General features: G+C 37.0%; 1 protein-coding gene across 1 annotated transcript in view; it reads left to right on the forward strand.

Annotated features, from left to right (window-relative positions):
- LOC120527721 (limbin-like) overlaps positions 1–22,627 on the forward strand; it is a 220,501-nt gene that overhangs the window by 123,135 nt on the left and 74,739 nt on the right. Inside the window, exons 11-13 of the mRNA XM_039751471.1 lie at positions 424–663; positions 3,615–3,790; positions 21,451–21,610. Of these exons, the coding sequence (XP_039607405.1) occupies positions 424–663; positions 3,615–3,790; positions 21,451–21,610 (576 nt within the window). The remainder of the gene's footprint in view (positions 1–423; positions 664–3,614; positions 3,791–21,450; positions 21,611–22,627) is intronic.

The following is a 22,627-nucleotide window of genomic DNA, read 5'->3' on the forward strand; positions in this document are numbered from 1 at the left end:
TTCTCCATATACAGTATATGTAAATTCATTGAAAAAATAATTTTGGGCTTTTAGCTATTTTTGTTTGTCATGGAGGACATTACTGCAGTATACAAAATGTGCTTGGGCACATTTATGTATAAATGTTTTAGGTATAAAAATGACTCCAAGGTTAGAGTTTGCCTTATACTGTCCTATATCATACTTCATGAATTACAAATTATGCAGCATATTTAAAATTGTAATGTACATTATAAAAATGCAGGGTACTTTTCTCTTGGTTTTAATTTTCTGTTTGTATTTTTTGCATTCTGATCTTAAAACTTTGATTTTTTTGTGGTAAAATGTCATCATTTTTTTGGAGGATTTGAAACAAAATTGAATTGATGATATTATAAATATATTTCTAATAAATTCTTATTTTTTTTGTGTTGTTCACACTAGATGGCACTGGAATGCAACGTTCTGTTAGATACACTACACAAATTCGATCAACGGCATCTGCAACATTCTTTGTTGGTTAGGCATGAAGAGGCATCTGCAAAAGTCCAGAGGCAGATTATGGTGTTCCGTAGAGTGGAGCTTCACAAGATCTTCTTTGAAGAAGTAGAAGAAATGACAAAAATGGGAGAGTTGGAGAAAAATGTGGCCAAAAAGCTGTTACATATTTATTTATCCAGACAGGTGACTATAACTTTTCTAATATTAACTTTTGCATTGAAAAATAAGTGTTTAGAGACAGTATATATTGTATTTTCAATTGTTTGAACTTTCTCTGCATTACTCTGCGTATTGAGGTTCATGTTGCAGCCCATCTGCAAATGTTGCTCAGGTATCCTTCGTGAAATTTTGCTTTGTACTCCATATACATTAAACTAATGTAAGACCTATGCACAGGGAAAACCTGTGCAGCTAGAAGTGCACACGTAACTCAAGGGCATGGAACAGAGAGGAAGGTGTGTGGTTTGTTTGTACAGCATCTAGAATGAAAGTGTGAGTGTAAGGGTGTATGTGTGTGTGCGCATAAGTCCAGGCTTGTTCCAGCCTTACATGCAATGCTTTAGCAATATTGCCTAACCCCCTTAACCTTGAATATGACAAAATAATTGGACTAATTAAAGTGAAGACAGAAACACTTAAAGTGCAAGCTTCCATTAAAGAGAACATTCAACAGTTGCCTCTTACAAGTAAACCTTTACGTACTACTGCTGAATAAGCAGTTGGTGTTTAATTCAGTGAATTAAATAAATAATTTAAAAATAAAAGTCCCAACAGCACACCTGACATTCCAAAAAAAACTAAACACAATAATAGCAAATTTAAACATCCTTCAACTGCTTGTTGCTTAATTACTTATAATTTTCCTTGCCAAGCTATGGCATAATGAAGAATAATCAGCCTCCAAGAAACCCCCAGACCTAGATTATAGTCTTACTGCCACAAAGCAGGTGGCTTTAAAGCAGAAGTATATCTTCTAGGTTATTTTTGTACATGGAAAAAGCACATATTTGCATTGCCTTTACATCAGACAGTATTCATATATTCAAAGACATAAAAACACCCTGATGAACCATCTACATGCCATTAAATAAAGCTATAAAAACAGATACAAAAAGAGAGACATAAGTAAATTGATTGTGCTGAATCAAAAGGACTTGAAGCTGATGCTTGTTACAGTAAGTAACAGAAGCTGCTTTTGAAACTCAGTAACTGAGTCATAATGTAACTGACACTCATGTGTTTGCCTTTCTCACAAATAAAGTAGAGGCACTCAGCCACTATATGAACTTGAATGTGAATATTGATCACAGACACGAAAAGACGCCATACGTTTGCAAATGATTAACAGATCTGTGTTGTTAAAAGCTACCATAAATATAAACTGAAAATTGTGCTTGCTATGGATTATCTGCCTGGTAATACAAAGGTAAAGATTGGAAGATCAATGGTTTGTCTGAAAAAAAATTGAGTCTTTCAGCTCAAGTATATTTTCACAAAAGGGATTGTCTTTTTGAATCATGTCACTTTAGAGTTTCTATGTTGGACTGAACAGCATGTATTCATCAATCAGTTTTGTGATATTCTTAGCTCAAAGGTTAGAATGAGCTACTTTATTTATGGTTCATGTATGCATTAGGCAAAAACTAATTTCTTGTAAGAGAAATAGCCATATATAAGTACATATAAAGTACTCACTAGCTTTTCTAGTTTCTAGAAGTCAACATCATTTTTTTAATCCTTTCATGTATCTTCAAGTGACAATAAAGGCAGAAGTGTGATCACAGCATCTGGGCTCTGCAGTGCCATTCCCAATTGAAGTGTGACACGCTTTCCTTCTCTGTTCATCTGCCTCTACCTTTTTCATTTTGAAGGCTTCACATCTATGATTTGAGGTTCTAACTTCGTGTTCAGTCCATAGGCAGGATTTTGTGTTCACTGGCACTAAAGTTCGCTTTCATGTTGTCCTTGAACATCTTCATGGCTTGCCCTCATTGTCTGTCTCCTCCCATTAGTTCAGGAACATTGTGGTCTGTTTCTGACACAAGCTTAAAGATTGTATGAATGGTTGCCATTATTTAGAGAGGGATACTGAATTTGTCAAGGACCTTCCAAAGAATTTCAATCGCCGGGTTGAAGAACATCAACAAAAGATGAAAGCAACTCTTTCTTGACTGCTCTTGTATCTGTTGGATAATGTGGATCATGTCCGTGATGCTGCAGGCTGGTTGAAATCCATTCTGTGACTCTCAAAGAAGTTCTTCAATAACTAGTGGCTGTTAATTCTGTTTATGGTTGATGAATTCATATATATCTTTTTGTACTCATCAAAGCAGTACTGATGCTGTTGCCTCTGATGTCCAAGGGTCTCAGCTGTGGTCTTACTTCACCGTGGTCATCAAGTTCTCATGAGTGGATGATGATGAAGAAGGAGGCAATGTCTAAAATAGCTCATCCCAAAGTGCAGACAGAAATTGAAGCTGGCAAGTGGATTACATAGGCGGTTGATGTTGAATTTCCTGCTGATTTCTGAAAAGATGTATAAGGGGTAAACTTTGCTCCAGGTTGCTTTTTGATGATCACTGGGTGATTTACCCAGCAGTTGTCAGCTGACCTCATTCCTCTCCTAATCTTGACATCAGAGCAGTCACAGCTTCACATGATAACATAATCGAGTAGATGCCAGAATCTTGGTGCACTCAAGAGGTCTTATGTTTCTACTTTAGTTTGTACATGGTGTTCATAATTGTCAAGTTCACCCCCGAACACGAATCCAGAGGGGAAAGGCTATTTGAGTTGCTATTACCAATGCCTTCCTTCTAAATCATGCTTCCCCAGGTGGTGTAGTTTTACCAACTCGAATGTCAAGAGATGTGTCTTTCAGTTTAGAAACAAATGAAAGAAAATGTGAATATTTAAACTACCAGGTGTCATGAAATAATTATTTCTGTACATATGAAATGAACAAAGTCAATATATAGTTTTTATTTTTATTTGTCTGTACATCCTATTCAGTCTGTTTTTGTAGAGTCATTTTTTTGTTAGTAATCAATTTAATATTTAAAAGAATAGCAACATTCCACTTATGTTATATGTATATAGTGACTAATAAAATATAAACAATATGTTTACTACAGGAACAGCTGGAAGAGCTCCTGGATATCTTATTGGCCAACCAGAGGAGCATTCTTGGGGAGAGACATGCTCATAGGCAGTATCTTGTGCACAGTCTACAAAGTCTAAGGAACCTTGTGTATGATGTCTTTACCAAAGCAACAGCACAGGTGGAAAGTGTATTTGAGGACCTTAATAAGTAAGTTTAAAAAATGCTAAATTTAGGCTCAATTCCAAAATCAAGCATAATGGAAAGTCCAAATCTAAGCAAATTGCAAAGGAGCTAATATGATTTACTCTTAAACTTGACTACTGCTTCTTTAACTATATAAAGTAATAGTCCTGACTGTTGAATGGACTAGTAAAGGATATGATCAAATGACTAAAACAAAATGTATTTTGATTTCTTTACAATTTACATTATCCAATTTCAGAAAAATATATATAAGTATAATATTTACAATTATAAAATAAAAAAACAAAAAAGTAAAAAAGATGTTTTCAAAAACAAATAAAAGGAGTAATGTTTTCAAAGGATATTGGGTACTCCTTGACTCCAGTTAACAGGCCAGGTACGCCAGTCCTGCCTGTAGCACATGAGAAGCCACTGCTGACTTCTGGGAGAGTCCACTTGTTCTTCTCACATGATCTGTAAGCTTTCTCTCACTTTTGTGCACATGACATAATTTAAGAAAATGGCATACCACCCAGAGGCAGACTCCATTTGCTCACAATGTCACTCAGAGGATCTCTCCATTTGTCAGTTTGGCTATAGTCCCTGTCAGAATCAACTCCTGTTATTCTTATGCTTCCTTTGCTGTGGTAACCCATCTTCAGAAGGTGAACTGTGATCAAAGTATACATTTTTATTTGCTATTGTCACAGACATACTTTGCCATTCCTTTTTCATTACCTGATACAGAATTTTTCTTTTTCCTTTTGGAAATGTATTAAATTTTAGCAGAACTTTGTAGGTAACCATGACTAATTAATTAGGTTTAATTTAACATTTGTGAAAGTAGATTGGAAGAACTCATGATCAACTTGATCGCTGCGGTTGTTATTTCCTTCACAAACCTGCTTTCTAAATGGCCATAATTGTCTCTGATATCATAACTAAGGCAGGGTTTATGCTTCATGCGACGCAGCTACGCAAGCGTTGTACTTTTTATACTTGCGCGCATACTTTACGTAAATCTGGAGGAATCCACCAGGTGGCAGTGCAAGATATCACAAGGAGAGCAGGTTCGGCTTTGCTGTGTTGTGAATTGCCTGGAACACCCATTAAGTTCCAATGACACCTTACCGCAATATCTCTGAAAAGGATGTTTAATGATTAAATCCATCAATCCAGGGATGTGTCCATTCCAGCTAGCATTGAGCATGAGGCAGAAACAATCCCATGGTGAATACCAGCACACACACACTACTGTAGTATCATTTTAGTGTCACCAAATCTGCATATCTTTGGAAGGAAACCGGTGCACACTGTGGAAACCCAGCAGGAAAAATATAAACTCCAGGCAGGGAATACCAGCGACGTGACTCCCTGCGAGAGAGCAGCGCTAACGCTTTACCACCGTGTCACCCCCATGTGTGTAATTATTAACAGTGTTCATTAATTAAACAAAGTTAATGATTTATCTGTAAAATGTAACATACATACTTTAATGCATTTCATAATGAAAGTGACATCAGGCATAAATCTAAGGATTCTAAATGTGCAGAGAGTTGAAATATCATACATTTAATGTGTTCAGTGTGGCAATCTATTGCTTTTTGCCGCTGCTGTCAGGTAAGGAGGAAGCCACAGAAAAAAAAAGACGGCACATAAGATGGTATGTGAGACTTTTAAAATGTATTGTGTCATTACGATTGGGAATATGCGATGCTTGAATATAAAAGCACCACAAATTCATCTGTATGTCATCATTTTGCTTCACCACATCGAACCATTCATCAAACATCGAAGTGCGCACATTGAACCTATTAGGATCCGCATGGAGGCTTTCTGTCACATGTACATAGTAAACAGAGACTCTGACATCACATTCCAACTTTATCACTGGTACTGCAACTTTTGCATGCGTCGCATTAATTTCTGAGGACCTGTTCAGAGAATGTGTCAGATGAACGCTGGGTACACGTGGCAGCCATGATGCGTGCGCTAACGCATTCTGAAATATAAATGAGCCATAAATGTGTAAGATGTTGTTTTATCTTGGTAGAGTAATATATGTATTGCTCTACTTTCCCCTATTGTATTATTAATATGTAGCCTTAGAATGCCTAATCTCACAAACTTACCACTGTATATAACTTATCCCCACCTTCCCTTCTATATCTATAACCTCAGGCAATTAGATGTAGTAAAAAGAAAAGCAGGAGTTAAGTTACACATAAAGTAATGTATTACTGATAATATTCATAAATAATAACAAAATGCAAAGTACATTTGAATATTGGCAACCATACAACCTGATAAAATGATGATGTGCAATTCAGGTGGCACACAGACTTGCAGTTACTTAAAATGTCTCTAGTTAAGGCATCATTGGTGCTCAGCTTTCAGCCACATGCCTGTTCAATATGGCTGCTGAGCTGTGCTCTTCATTGTGTTGTCTTCATCATCACAGGTTAGCAAGAGAGATGCTTCTTCCATCATATGTTGGTTAGAGAGAGAGAATGTGGTTGAGCAAGCAAATTTATAGGTTTTCTGTCCAACTTCCTACAGCGAATAGGATATCATGGTACTTGAAGGCCTCTGAGACAAGCCAATTCCAAACAGCCATACCTCAGACCAATGGGTGAAATAGAACATCTTATCTCCTGCCCCCCAAACCCCCTCAGACCATATATTACACTAGCCTGGCTTTGTGTGGGGGATGGGGGAAAAGACTTTAGCAAAGAAATGCTCATCAAACTGGTTTAAGACACATCCCCCAAATCCTGTCGTAAAATTACAAAGAAAAGTCGTAAACATGGGGGGGATAAACAAGAATGCCTCTCACCAAGGTACCACTAAATTACATTGGTTTGCCTAAATTATAAATAAAGACATACAAAACATTTATCAAGTTATATGTAAAATCTCACATCACAACAGATGTAAATATGGCAGAGGGGCTTGAAAGTTCTGACTCCTTATTTAGTATTTCATAATAGAAAGGCGCTGGAATAGCAAACATTTTCAACAACAACAAACCTTACATTTTTAGGGGCTTCACCAGCTATGTCTTTATTACTCACTCCAGCATCTTAAATATATTGTTCTTTTTTTGAAATTACCCTGTATAGCAGGAAGCAAATTGAATATAGATTTCAGGAAGAGTGTAATTTGTGGAATATTCAGTCATGGTTTCCATGAGATTTGGTAATCCTTACTATATTAGTTTTATATAGGAAAACTATTTTTTGTGTTAAAATTATTATTATATGCAACTTTATTTTACTGTAATGTAATTAGTGCCACACTGCATTCCACTCTACATTTGAAACAATGAGTCAGTGCAATCTCCTAAACACATCTATAAATGTAATTATTCTTGCAGTATATAGTAATTTCAAAGATTCTAAGGTTTTTATAACGTAACATCAATCATACTGTATTGTGTACTTAAATTGTGAATGCCCATTATATATTTGCTAGGAAATAAGGACACTTGCCTTACTGTCTTGCTTTATTTTCAGAATAGTACTGCCTATTTTACTGACATTAGAGGCTTCCCATACACAAAACAATCACAGTCCTTTCATTGAAAGATATTAGAATACGGAAATATTATATGTCATAATGAAAAATCCTGAAACATTACATAGGCATTCGGAATAATGCAAACAGTGTTGAAAGTGTAGGTTCATTCTTTATTTTAATTTTATGCATTCAGGACAAGGTCACAAAAAGGAAAAGAAAAGAAACAAATAAACAGTGATGCTCATAAACCACAGTAGTCTGCAGTCCTAAAGACTGTACTGTAATGTGGGTTACCCTTAAACTACTGGTTTATCTACATTTTTCAGATATCTTTCTGTCCTCTGTATCGTGCTCTGTTAGACCCATCACCTGCATGTTCCCTTTCACCGCATCCATATACCTTCCTCTTTTCCTTTTGCCTGGTAGCTCTATCCTTCGCATTCTTTTCCCAATATACCCAGCATCTCTCCTCTGCACAAGTTCGAACCAATGTATTCTCTCTTCTCTGACTTTGTCTCCAAACTGTCCAACCTGAGCTATTATGATTTTTTTATTTTATTTTTACACCTATGTTATAGTTAGCCCCTTTTTTTCTGCCATTATTTTCGTAATTTATAAACTCTTGTATCTCTCTCTCTCACTTTCTTGTTTAATTAGGACACTTGATTTTTTATAAGCTTACAAAGGGTCAGTTTTAAATGTGTACAGTATGTGCTTTAGAATAATTTTGTCACAGTAAAGCTCATTTTATCCCAGTAATTAATATTTTGCCCACATAATGCTTATTTCTTTCACAGAATATGTTTCCTTCACCAAAGACACATTTTGAACATTAATTTAATCCTTGCAATGGTCAGATTTCATTTGCAGAATCCAAGATATCTCAATCTAATATACAGTGTGTTCAAAGAATTGTGCATTTTATCCATGAAAGTACATTTTGTCAAGTGAGAGCACATTTCTTTGGTACATTGTGCACTCAGTGTGATTCTGAGACTCATTCAGTCTATAACATTGATTACAAATAGTTCTGTTAGCGAAGGGAATTTTGTTTTCATGAGCAAAATGATAAACTGTATTTTTGTTTTTTCTGCATGTGCTGCTATTTTTCTAAAAACAAATAATAATTTCTACAGAATTGTACTTGTAGTGCACCCCCTTTACAGCTTCAATTAACAATATGAAAAGATCCCTCAGACTTCTTAAATTTAATGTTTTTATTGTCTTTTCTAATGTAACCAGTGCTTTGGAAGTTTTAGTCATGTTACATTTTCAAAATAAAAAATAAAATGAAAAGTTCAATACATAAACGGAAAGTATAAGAGTAATAGTAAAATAAAGTTGAAACACACCAATGTACAAACAATACAGGATACAGTGCAGTGATAAAATTTGACTCTGTCATTTTAATGGATAGCAGTCATACATTCATAATATCCCATTATTAACAATGTATACAGCTAGGATGTTGATAAAAACTGTTCTTGAACATAATGGTCTGGATATCTACCATAGACTGTTTATAACCTCTAAAATACAATATTGTGGTGGACTGTAATAACCCCATTTTTATATTTGCTGGGTAGTCTAGAGGTAAATTGTAAATAAATATGGCAACATCAAAAGGAAACACACAATTCAATAAATAGCAGTCCATGAATATAGTAATAATCAATAATACATTCCACATATTGTGCTCTGTAGATGGTCTTCTGGAGACGGAATTTATATACTCATAGTTACTTTGTAGGGTTACCTCAAACATTTAGCAATGCTTAATTTTTACATTCAGATTAGTTATTTAAAACACACAGAAGCAATTGCCACTTGGAGTAGGGGTTTGGTGGTTAGGGTAGTGTATAGGCATGGGAAGAAGGATGAAATGCATTTGAAGTAACACTGACACTTAACTGATATGGCAGAACTCTCCAGTTGGTCTCCTTCATTAAAATAGATGCAAAATGAGGATCATGCAGCCAAGTTAGTATAATAATAATAATGATAATGCATTTTATTCATATGATGAAGATGTACTTTCCCTCTATTGTTACAAAAAGGTACAGTTACTCTATGATTAAAAGTAAAGCTATTAAAAATATGCCAGATTCCTGTCAATCTTTCATAAAAGACGATCGTAACTTTAATTATATTTGTCATAAATATATATTATGATCTGTTGGTCAAAGCTTCAGTTTGCTTTCCCAGCATTGCACAATTTTGTTCAGATATATTCATATTCTGTGAACTTCCAGATTGTTTCTCCTCTGGTGGTAAAAGTTCTGTATGCTTTGATTAATAAAAAAGAAGTAAAGAAGTGACAGTTTCCAGTGTACTGCCGGTTTTTCCATTAAGACTTGCCACAGATTCTCCTGTGGTTACTTCTGTAGATGGAAAAGCCATGTTTTGTAGAGACATTTACAACAAACAAAAGGCATGACTCAGTTTATAGAGGATATTTTCAACTGGGAAAAAGTTCACTATAAGAAAGTCCTGAACTTATGGTTGCATATTTAGAAATTGCTTTGGAATGCAGTCTAAATTGAAACTGTAAATACGTTTCAAATTAGCTATAGTGGTTTAAGAATAGAAATATAATGGCAGAACTTTTTAAATAGGGGTATTTGATTGTGTGTGTGTGAGAAAGAGAGTGGGTTAGACTGTATTAAAGAAGCATTTATTGATTCTCAGAACAGAGAGCTGCACTGTATGTTTGTGTGTTTTTTCAAGGAAGTTAGTGAGTGAGAGAGAGTGACCCTTCAGTTAAAGTGAAATGTTACCAAATATGTTATAAAGGAAAAATAGTTAACAGGGCTTCCACACTACTTTCAGAAATTGCTGAGCCAAGCAAACATAATTTATATATTTGTGAAAATGATTTGGTGGCTCACATACATAATGTTGGAAGGTTTATGGACTTTTGAGATCCAATATTGAATGTCTTTAAAAGGAAACATATGTCAGTCATCAGTCATCTGGGAGGGGCTCAGAGTAGAGCCGCTACTCCTCCGCATTGAGAGGAGTCAGATGAGGTGGCTCGGGCATCTGATCAGGATGCCTCCTGGACGTCTCCCTGATTAGGTGTTCCAGGCACGTCCAACCAGGAGGCCTCGGGGAAGACCCAGAACACGCTGGAGGGACTATGTCTCCCAGCTGGCCTGGGAACGCCTTGGGATTCTCCCGGAAGAGCTGGAGGAGGTGGCCGGGGAGAGTGAGGTCTGGACCTCTCTGCTTAGGCTGTTGCCCCCGCGACCCGACCCGGATAAGCAGGAGAGGATGGATGGATGGATGGAAACATACGTTAAACTCTAAGATTATTAAGTTATTTATGGAGATAATTAAAGTTAGGAATGGCAGTTAATGTGAAGACAATCAGTAGTGAGTATGAGTCACATTTTAGGTAAAATCCATGTAGAAATTTAGGAAAAACTACTTTTGGATATTCAAACTTTCTATGGCCACTTTTCTGCATGCTATATGTGCAGTTTCAAGAAGTAAATATAAGTCCTTACACAGGAGTATCGTTTGGCTTCTGGAATATTCAGTAAATTTAAAGTTTTTTTTTTATTATTTACATCTGATGCCATTTTTAAGCCACTTGTGTTATTTCTTATTACTGTATAAAATAATGTAAATTTATGCTGGCGCTGTTACTTAGAGTCAGATCAGGAAGGGCGGGGTGAAGTGACACTGTCTCAGTTTACTTTCCTGAAGAAAGCGGATGTCTGGACCAGAAGCTTGTCAATGTTGAATCCTCCTTTTCTTTTTCCGTCGCCTTTTCTAGTAAGATGCGACGACGAAGTTCCTCTGCAAGCTGAGCCATGAACACTCTTCTTTTCTCAGTGGCCCCCGTGCATTCCTTGCAGAGTACATGTGTGTTGATCACCACCAGCATGTTGTAGCACACAGCAACTGGCCACCTGCATGTTCTTGCTCACACTGAATAAGCTCCTAATCTGACTCTAAGTAATAGCGGCAGTATAAATTCACACCTGATCTGACGCTGTTCGTTTTCAAATAATAATATTGCATTAGTGCATTGTCTCTCTTTCAGGTGTGTAATAGAAACCACAACACAGAGAGAAGTGTGTACATTGTAACAGGTACACACATTGTAAATGTAGGAAGGACGATCCTTGCGTGTGTGTGAACTGTTAACAAGTGAATCTGATGATTGCATATAGCGCTGAGCTTACTACTCTTTACTATTCTGTCCTTTGCATGTCCTCGAGTACAAAAAAAACAGCATACAGCAACATGTGAAGACTGTCAAGATCGGGGGAAAAAAAACCACACGGTCACTGATTACAAGCCGCAAGATGTTATACGAATGAATATGAATAATGTTGCATCCATGCCTCAAAGTTTTCCGAAATGTACTATACAGGTCATAAAACGAATAATTCCAAATATTATATATACCTATGTCTCTGGGGTTTTATTTTTGGACATCATAGATCATAAGGTGCATACTAATTCAGCATGAGCAGGAACACTCAATAAAACTGAATAAAAAAAAATTAACTGACGGTGAGATATGAAAAAGGCAGATTCGCCAGCGTCTGTGTGTCAACTTTTATCCTTCCAGATGAGAGAATGTCCAGTTCCATTGTCTCAAAACACCACTCACATCTCCAGTTATTCCCAGTTTCAAATAAAAACTAACAGCATCAGATCCCTGTGGGTGGTAGTAAGTATCGTGATCGTGATTTAGAGAGAAAAAAAGTGAAAAATACTGTAACTTTTACAAGTCCTATAAAATGTACACCGTGTGTTACAGACACAAACCAAGTGTATGTGTGTACTGTATAATACTAACAATAAGAGCAGCTCACTACTGAAAACGGCAAATATAGGAGTTGGGATCGAACTGGGGACTCTTGATTGCAAGTCAGCAAATCTTACTGCTACAATATGAAGCTGTTGTCTTTTCCTTGAACCATTTGTGAAAGTGTTTATTTGATCTTTGGACTTCTGGCTTCATACATTATACAGTTTATGCCTACATTTTGTCATCTATACTAATAAAAGGCAAAGCCCTCACTGACTGACTGACTGACTCACTCACTGACTCACTGACTCACTCACTGACTCATCACTAATTTTCCAACTTCCCGTGTGGGTGGAAGGCTGAAATTTGGCAGGTTCATTCCTTACAGCTTCCTTACAAAAGTTGGGCAGGTTTTATATCGAAATTCTACGCGTAATGGTCATAACTGGAAGCAGTTTTTCTCCATTTACTGTAATGGAGATGAGCTTCAACGCCGTGGGGGCGGAGTTTCGTGTGACATCATCACGCCTCCCACGTAATCACGCAGTACATAGAAAACCAGGAAGAGCTCAAAAAAGCGCTTGAGAAAACATGCATTATATAATTGAGAAGGCAGCGAAACAATAAGAAGCGAGCGAGTGACATATACAACCATATTCATGAATTCTGCTACTGAAACAAAGCACGATGTAAACCTACACTTTAAATTAAGTTCATAGACAGGCTGCGCTGGCGTTTGTAATTTAGTGCCTGCCCATATAAGGCCGTTCGTCAGCGGCAATCCAATAGCAAACTGCCACGGGTAAATATTCACGGGTGAAGGACTGTGCTTATGGAGAGGAAGATGAGATGGTCAGGGTGGTGTTTGACACAAACTCAGCGAAACTGCGAGAGAAAGTTTTAAGTGCCAGGACTAAGGTAACATTAAATACAGCCACGGACATAGCACGAGATGGCACCAGCACAGCTGGGAACCTTCGATGCATGTACACCGAGCGGCTCACGTGAACTGATGCAGTGCACAGATAAAAGGCAACAGTTCCAAAGAGCTGAACAAAAACCGAATTACACAATTGAAAAGGCAGCAAAAAATATGAAGCGTCTGATAAGCATATTCATAAATCCAGCTACTGCGGAAACAAAGCACACGGTGGAAAAAGTCAATGTCCCGCTAAAGGAAGACAGTGTAAAAAAACCCGTGCATGCAGTGTGTCAGGTCTCAGATAAAGAAGAAGACGAGCTGTTTATTGATGCAGTAAGAAACGAATCGATGAATGAAACCTGTCATCTTTACAACGATTGACAAACACGGAATGTAACTTGAACACAACACATCCTACAAATACGAACCTGATTGAAAGAAATAATGATAATCAAATCCTTGATGACAGCAACACTCAGTAACACTCACAAAACAAATACTGTATATTGACAGTCATGTTACGTTATTTTTAAAATGTTCCCTTTTCTTTTCTACCTTTTTAACACACTACTTTTCGCTGCGATACGCTGGTATATATATATGTATATATATATATCCCGCTCTACATACTCGAATAATGGATACTTTATTGCCATCAATGATTGTTTTGGTAAAGCCATACTCAGTGTATTCATTAGATGAACGGTAAAAAAGTAAGAGCGAGGGGAGGATGACTCATTGAGGCATGCAGGCTGTAGTGCGCGTCAACTCTATCTGAATTGCGATCACATTTGAAAAACATATCTTTTCAAGTTCTATTTAGTCCATATGTGTCAAACTCAAGGGCAGGGCCACATCCGCCCGGCGTGTAATTATATCCGCCCGCAGATCATTTTATATACTGTATTATTGTTATTAAAGTCCGAGTATATGAAGCACTGGTAACACAATAAACTACAGATCCCATAATGCAGCGCTTCAGCTGCCTTGCATCAGGGTAACCTGAATGCAATTCAGAAGATACAGAAAACAGCATAATTAAATAAGAATCTGACACTTCAGCGGACGCTTTAACCGTGCACAATCACAAAGTGATTTCAAGTGAAGCTGCTTTTATGGGAGACACAAATGCACCAGTTCACCTTGCCCCACTTTCCCTGTTGCCAAGTACTGTTAAACCAAGTCGTCACTACGGTGTTCCCAAATCGCACTTTGCTGATAAACTGAGCGCACTGCGCACTGAGTTTGCACGGCGCTTTGGTGACTTTGATGAACAAAAAGTCCGTCTACATGCGGCTCGAACCTTGTGCATGTTTGGTAGCACATATCTGTGTGAGAAGCTCTTCTCAGTGATAAAGACTAACAAAACAGCACACAGGAGTCGCCTCACTGATGAGCACCTGCAATCCATCCTGAGAATCTCCACAACACAGAACCTCACAGCAAACAGAAACGAACCTGTGGCCAAAAAGAGATGCCAGGCATCCAGCTCTAAAATGACATATGAGCAAAGACAACTGAATGATTTGATTTGTTATTGCACGTAAGAGCGGAGTCAACCGTTTTAACAAACAGCGTATTGCACTGATCTGAAATAGCTGTGTGTGTATATATGTAGATATGTATGTATATGTATATATATGTTTATATATGTGTGTGTGTATATATGTATATATATATATATATGTATTTGTGTGTATATATGTGTGTGTATATATGTAGATATATATGTATGTATATATGTGTATATGTATAGATATGTATATATATATATATATATGTTTATGTGTGTGTGTGTAAATATATATATATATGACAACAACACTCATCACTCACAACAGTGACAAAACAATTACATTGACAATCATGTTTCGTTATTTTCAAAATGTTTCCTTTTCTTTTTCATTACTTCTTTAACACACTACTTCTCCGCTGCGAAGCGCGGGTATTTTGCTATTTACTACTAAAATATGAAAAACGTTTCTGTTTTAAAAATGTGTTCACACAGATTATTGTAGAAACGGAACACGCATGAAATGCATGTGTTCCAAATAACAATCTGTTATTTCCACTCTAAAACTCCACTTCACTCCCAGATAATCAATCAAGGCATGAGCTGGGAGAAGTGTGTGCATGTTCTAAGTCGGTGGGGGGATGGAATAGCCGGTTGCTTGTCTTTATCGGCACATTTACAGGACAAAGGATGCTGGTGGAGAGGTGCGAATGGATTTAAGGTGGGCCGAATCTACAAGTTTTTTCATAGGCTCTGGTAATTCTAGTGTTAAGTACTGTACTATAACATGAAATAGTTTTCTGTTTTAGGTATGTGTTCAACATTTCTTGCCTCACATTTCTTGTCATCCTACTGTACATTTACATAGATCGTTGTAGATACAGGACACACATGATATGCATGTGTTCCACATAATGATATATTATTTACCCTATACAACTTAAGGTACCTCACACCAAGATAAACAGACTTGAGCTGGGAGAACGTTTTTGCCCAAGTTGAGCTGCGGCAGTTGGGGAATGTGATAGCAGGCTACTTGCTGCTTGTGCTGATTGACACATTTGCAAAACAAAAGACGCTAATGGAGAGGTGTGAAGGAATTTAAGGTAGGCGGAGATTACAAGTTTTTTCATAGGCTTCAGGGATTCTAGTGTTAATAGACACTGGAACATACTGCAGTAAGTTACATCTTGGCACAAAGCTGAAAAACCTACAGAATCCATCCCAAAACAATTTAATGTCAGGTCCTAAAACGATTTAATTTTTCAGCATGCAAGTGTAGTATCACTATTATTTTTGCCCCTTAAACTGAAACAGAACTCTTATTTTTAGTCAGTCTTTATTCATCTATCAAAAATGAATAGTTGCATTTAAGTGCATATAATTGTTTGCTATAAATTGCAACATGATACTCAGTTTCCTGGATATATTATTATTCAGTATCTTTTTGCCTTATCGTAATTAGGTATGTTTTTTTCCTTGCTGTTCCTGTTTAAGAATTTTATTATTTAAATCTTTAAAATCAGACTACTATGATAGGTCTATCAGAAAATTTGAAATATATATTTAGAATATAATCACAGAACTGCTGTTAAGCATCACTGCAGTGTTAACAAGGTTTTTCTCTTTCGCCTAAAATGCTGAAATGCGTTCATTTTAATGTTAAGGCTTGTAAATGTCTTACAAATTTAAGATCTTATAAATATTCATCTCACTAATTGTGTGTTATTCATACATGCCAAAGTGTTAACTTTTAATTCTGCCAGATGATTTAACACTGTATAGACTACACAAATCAATGATTATCTAAATTAGAAATTTCAAATTATATGCATTTTTAAAGCCTCTTTTTTTCATTTGAAGGTTTAATCATTTGCACAGCCTTGCGTAGCTGTTTATATTGTATCTTCGAAAGGAGTAATTAGATGGGTCTTTTTTATTCATTAATAAAATGGTAGAAAAGCTCTAACATCTGTAGTGTATAATTGCTCAGGCACAGTCTGAAAAAGTCCAAGACTTTTTTTCCCGAACATTAAGAACATCGTAAAATCAACCTTTAGAATGGTTATCTTCTTATATAATACGCTACCGTGGCTGTCCGTTTGTCTGTCCAGGATTTTAAATCACTTGTAGCTCACAAGCCATTTGAACTATTGACCTGAAATTTGGTACGCATATACTATGTGACATCTACTATCTGCTTTTGGGGTGATGATTGACCTCCAAGGTTATTCCTCATTTTATTTTTATTTCATTTTATTGTAGAATCAACTGTCACCAGCGGCCAGCAGGGCGACCGCGTGGCGCATGCATACAGGCACCATTCTCTTTCCCTACCACCTTCACCGTCACTTCCCCTACCTCTTCATATCTTAAATCATTCTTGAGGTAGATTGAAGACTAAAGTGCCAGCTTAAGTGAAAAATTAAGGAAAATATGGCAATTCTAATTTGTCCCTAGTGTGTGCTTGGTATGTGGATATGTGTGTGCCCTGTGATGGGCTGGCGCCCTGCCTGGGATTTGTTCCTGCCTTGCGCCCTGTGTTGGCTGGGATTGGCTCCAGCAGACCCCTGTGACCCTGTGATAGGATATAGCGGGTTGGAAAACGACTGACTGACTACTAAGTAAATGCAACAGAAGCACTGACTTAATCAGTTTTATTGCGAAAAGATATCGACGAAAGAAGAGAAGAAGCGAGGCGCTAGGGTGGAGAAAAGAAGAACTGCTCAGCAAGCACAAATGCATCAACCTCTGAGCAAATGAATGCTAAACGCACAGAGAATGAGTATGAAAACTATGAATGCTCAAGTCAAGTGTATTCACTGCACATGCAGTGCGCTGTTACTGCTTAATTTATAATTGTTTCTTTAAGCCCATTGTAACAAAAGTAGCCATTAAATTCTTGGTAGTCTATATGCTCCCCAACTCAGTCGTTAATCACTACATACTTCTTAAACAGGTTTCCTCTTGCACAGACTGTAGCCTCAGGTAAATTCTTAAATTCATTTAAATAAATGATAGACTTAATAATTTACAGATTTATGATAGTACTACTATGTTCTTTAAAGGTTTTCATGAATCTGTTTTGTTAAGGGTGCATCTAGCTTTACACTGAACAAGATACTTTCTTTGTCTGGAAGGACAGGAAATGGGAGTTATAAGTTTGGATTGAGTTAGTACCGCAGCAATAAAGAATGCCAACCCAGAAGAATTTACATTGCTTTCTGTGTCTCTAACCATCAGCTTAAGAACCTAACACACGTTATTTAAAACAAACCAGTGGGCTGTAGCTGATACCCCATACACCCAGCGCCTTGGACAGTTGTTACCTCATGTAAAGGTTTTCTGCATTGAATATGCAGGTGATTTTGCAATCACTAAACACTTTTTATATACTCTTATATTGTGGCAAGGTGCCCTGAATGTACCAACAGTGTCTTCAATGTGCCAATTCAACAGTGTCTAAAGGCAAGAAGCAATGCGCTGTGAGGTGGATGGCTACTCTGTGGTAGCAGGTATCTGGTTCATGAATACTCTCACACTGAGGCAGAAGAACAAGGCAATATAATACAGCACATCAGCATACCCGAAGCATAGTGGAAAGCAAGGTGTGGACAGAGCCATATGAAAATTGTGCTTCCACTGTCTTCATGCGGGTTCCCTATATATAAAGTAATTAGCTTCTTCTTCCAGGAAATTTTCTAAGACAATCGGCCTCAATTACAGCGACGTCGAAAAATTGGATGTATGAGAAGTACTATGTAACTAAGAACTTTTTTGTGTGCAATATTTGTAGTTTTTTTAACCAGGGGCTAATATTATTACTGGATCTCACTGGAACTTTTTACTATTGAACATTCTACATAGAATTGTTCATGAGTAAAACATTCCTGCTGTAGATCAGTTCTGATTTTTCTAGTGACTGACTTTGTCTTTTGTTGATCAATGAAACACACCGTTTTACAGGAAGCTGTAAGGAATATTGAAATGGGTTATCATTAATAATAATGTAAATTTTGAGTGTTTCCGTATGCCCACCTGCCTTACACACTTATGTTTGCTGGATACATAGTTGGATTACTACTATTACAGCTTCTTCTGATTGTTTACGCATAATGTCTGAAACTATAACACATTTTTTGCAAATCTCTACACACAAACCCTGAAAACAATAGCACAAAATGAAAAAGACCTCAAAAACTCTTAAGAAGGCACAGGTTTCGTTCAAAAACACTGATTGGATAAAAGCAAATTACTTTGTTTCATTTTGCATTTTCAATATGCAATGCTCGGCATTATAAATGTAAAGAATTATTATTATATTATTATTATTCTGTAAATGATTTGAAAAGCATTTAGACATTTCTTCAAAATATATGCATGTATTTAAAAAAACATACAGTACAAGGAAAAAAACGAGTACATTTAACCCAGTGTTTGAGCGGGAACATGCTGTATTGTATGCTTCTAGGCAAAAATACAGAAAAAGAAAAGAACAACTACTGGATACAATTAGGCAGCATCCTGTCTCATGTTTGGCTGTTGCCACTACACCTCGTCTACGTCACAAGAAATATTCTCCCTGGCAAGACAGTGGGGAAAGTATCTTTTGGACATATCCAGCCCTGGAATGCCCCCGCATCTGTATCTCCACAGGCCTCCTGCAGTGCCTTGAGAAGTGGCACACGACTATATGGCTGGCTATCCTACACCTTCCACCTCCATGATGAGAATAATTCATCAGTTTGGTTTAAAAGTGGAGAGTATGGTGGAGATACAGCACAGACACTTGTGGATGGTTGATAAACCAATTTTGGGCCACAGCAGACTGGTGGAAACTCACATTATCCCAAATAATGACAAACCTGGACTGCTGTGGTCCTTTCTGATGGTCATCAAGAATCAGAATGTTGCGTAGGGTGTCGAGAAATGTTATGATGTAGTCAGTATTGTATGGGCAAAGAATGGCATGGTGATATAAGACCCCATTTTGTCTCATGGCAGAATACAGAGTAATGTTACCCTCTCCCTGTTCTGTAACATTGATAATGGCACATTGCCATATGATGTTTCTTCCCCTGTGCCTTATTCTGTTCAGGTTGAAGCCAGCCTCGTCAACACAGATGTACTTGTGTTGCACTCTGGCAGCATCTACAGTAGCTCTATGATGCTCTGAAACAGACAAGGCAAGAGCATTATAGAAAACTCTAAACAGATGTGGAGCAGTCAATACTGTATGTTGTAACAATGCACTGTTACTATATACAGTAACTGTGAAATCAATGTCAAAACATCATCTGCACAAATTCATAGTGTATTTCTTTTACTCTGCCAGAGTTCCTCCAAAATGGCACTCTGTACAGCTGATTCATTCTGATTTGATGCCATTGAAGCAGACGGGACAGTGCTGACAAACTGACCAGTCTGATATTACTCAAGGTGGTGGTGTCTGAATTTGATTTTGTAGTTACCTCAGTCAAATGCTGTTGTTTGCCAAGATCGTATTCACAATTTGCTCCTCCTGCTGTAGGGTAAAGTGCTGGTTTCTTCTGCCATCAAGTGGCCATCTTTCAATTCTGCATAACCATGATATGAATGGTTAGGATGTAAGATGTTTAGCATCACAAAATGAAATGTGCATTTACTGCAATTTTTATGCCTAGGCAATAATACATCATAGATCAACAATTAGATGTTGTAGTAGTACTTTATGTAGTGATGTAAAAATGTATAATAGCACCATATAGTCTGTTGGTTATTTAACTGTCTTCATTTCTGAATGTTCAGATGACACCAGCTACCATAAAGCGACTAAAAGTTTTGCAGGGCTCTTCCCTCATACTCAAACAATGGTTGACCACAAGATCAATCTCTCACACCTCTTCCTCTCTGAGCAATATTTGGCTCCATTGTTGTCCAAAGCAAGATAATGAACCTGTTGCTCATGCTCTGCTAAGTGGAGTAATTAGCTGTGAGTGTTCTCACAACTGAGAATGGGTGTAGCCAATTAACCAGTGAGTTGCATTTTGATTGGCTATGTGTTCCCTTGAACACACAACATGGTTTAATTTTGTAAACTATGTGTAATGTATAGAACCATGTGTTACATTTTTGCAAAATGTGTGTTTTGAAATTGCTAACTAAATGATAAGCAAAAAATTAGCATACCTGTATTTTTTTTTTGCAGTCTTGGTAATAACATTTGGTACATGAGGCAATTTGTATTTGTGATTTTGCCTCAGGTTCCACTTTTTGTGTATAAGCAATCAGAAAAAACGGTATTATTATTATTATTATTATTATTATTATTATTATTATTATATTATTATTATATGCTAACAATTGTCATTTGTTTGCATTGTTCACTCAACCATTACTTTTCGTGTTTTTCGTCAGTTGTATGTTCAAGCTTCAGTTTTATTTTTTGACATAATCATAGCCAGACAATTGTGTTCTACTTTTAATGCAAAAAGCAATACAAGCTGCATTCTGTGTATTAGTAAACATCTATAAGGAGAACAAAAGTGTACTTTTGTTTTAAGCCATGCCTATCATTTCTATTGGGTTTGTCTTAAAAACAATGTGTCTGATTTTTTGCTTATTTATACTCTGTTGTATTTGGTTATTAAGTTATGATGTCATGTTTACTTTATATTACATTTCATAATTATTTCATTCCACTGAAGGACCACAATGAAAGCATATAATGATACTGTTATCAATTGCCTTCTTTTCTTTTGACTTATGGTGCTTTTCTATAGGCGACTTTAAGGGTGGGGTTACCTTAGTAGTACTTTATGGTTTCTCATAAAGTGGCTGCCTAAAAAAAGGTCCCACATTGCTCATGTGCATATTGAATTTGCTTGTTAATTGCTAAGATTTATTGTTTTCAGGAAACAGAGCATTTTTAGTTGTACAAATAAGTGCAGTACAGTAATTTTTTTTTTTTTTACTTATTTCAGTGAAGGATTCTTGCCAGAAGACATGGGAGAGCCTCTCTTTGAGAAAACTACAAATAACCTTCTGCAGGTCAAACAAAAATTTGAAGAAGCCTTGAGCCGAGAAAAAAAAACATTACACTGTAATCTTATTAAGAAAAGAAGGAACCAGATTTGTGAAAAGGTAATTGTTTTGGTGTCTAAAAGTAAATGGGCAAATAAAAACTAATTTACCCATTACCCATATATCATATACAATATACCACCTTGCACTGTGATCTTTCCAAATCATAGAAGCTACTGTAAGTCTAGACCTCAAGTTAAACTGTTAATGTGCTAGTAGCATTAAGATCTCTACCTTTCTTTCTTGGTCTCTCTCTCTGATCATTAGCTGGTGACACTGAAGTGGTGGTTGGGTCTTGTCAGTGTTGATCTTTAGGCCATATGACTTGGTAGTGCTGGTGATAGTGTAGAGAATGTCAGTCGCCTCTGCAAATATAGGAGTGGGTCTCCCTGGTGAACTCAGATAGATTGTTTCAGATCTGTATGTGGCTAGTCAAGCCATTGTATGATGCCTGGAGGATCCTGATGATTTCAGGCAGCACTACTTCTGTCTTTAGTGTCTTCCACAGTGGATACCGTAAAATGCCAATTTGAAGTTGATGAAGACAATGGCAGTCTGCGGTTGTCTCCTTTGTTGTGGACTGGCTCAATGCTTGCTTTCTTCCACAAAGACGACACTTGTTCCATACAGCAGATCAGTTCGAGCACTGCACGGAGTCAATGCAATAGAACGTCTCCTTCAGCTTTAATTACCTCTGTGGTGACCAGGGGCCTCATGTATAACGGCATGCGTAGAACTCGCACTATAACATGGCGTAAGCACAAAAGCCAAAATGTGCTTACGCACAGAAAAATCCAGATGCAGGAATCTGTGTGTACTCCAACTTCCACGTTCTTCCGCTACATAAATCCCGATCAGCGTGAAAACTAACGCTCGTGCACGCGCTTTATGTAACGCCCCAACTCCTCCCAGAATTACGCCTCTTTGAATATGCGAATTAATATAAATCGCCCTTAAACTCAACCTTCTGTGAAAAGACAATGGGAAAAGCACGGGGGAAAATATAAGAATTTCAGCGAATACCAAGTGGAGGCAAAGGAAAAACATACTATTTGTTCAAATAAACCGTGGTATAAT

Source organism: Polypterus senegalus, chromosome 4, assembly GCF_016835505.1.
Source record: "Polypterus senegalus isolate Bchr_013 chromosome 4, ASM1683550v1, whole genome shotgun sequence".
Classification (NCBI taxonomy): domain Eukaryota; kingdom Metazoa; phylum Chordata; class Cladistia; order Polypteriformes; family Polypteridae; genus Polypterus; species Polypterus senegalus.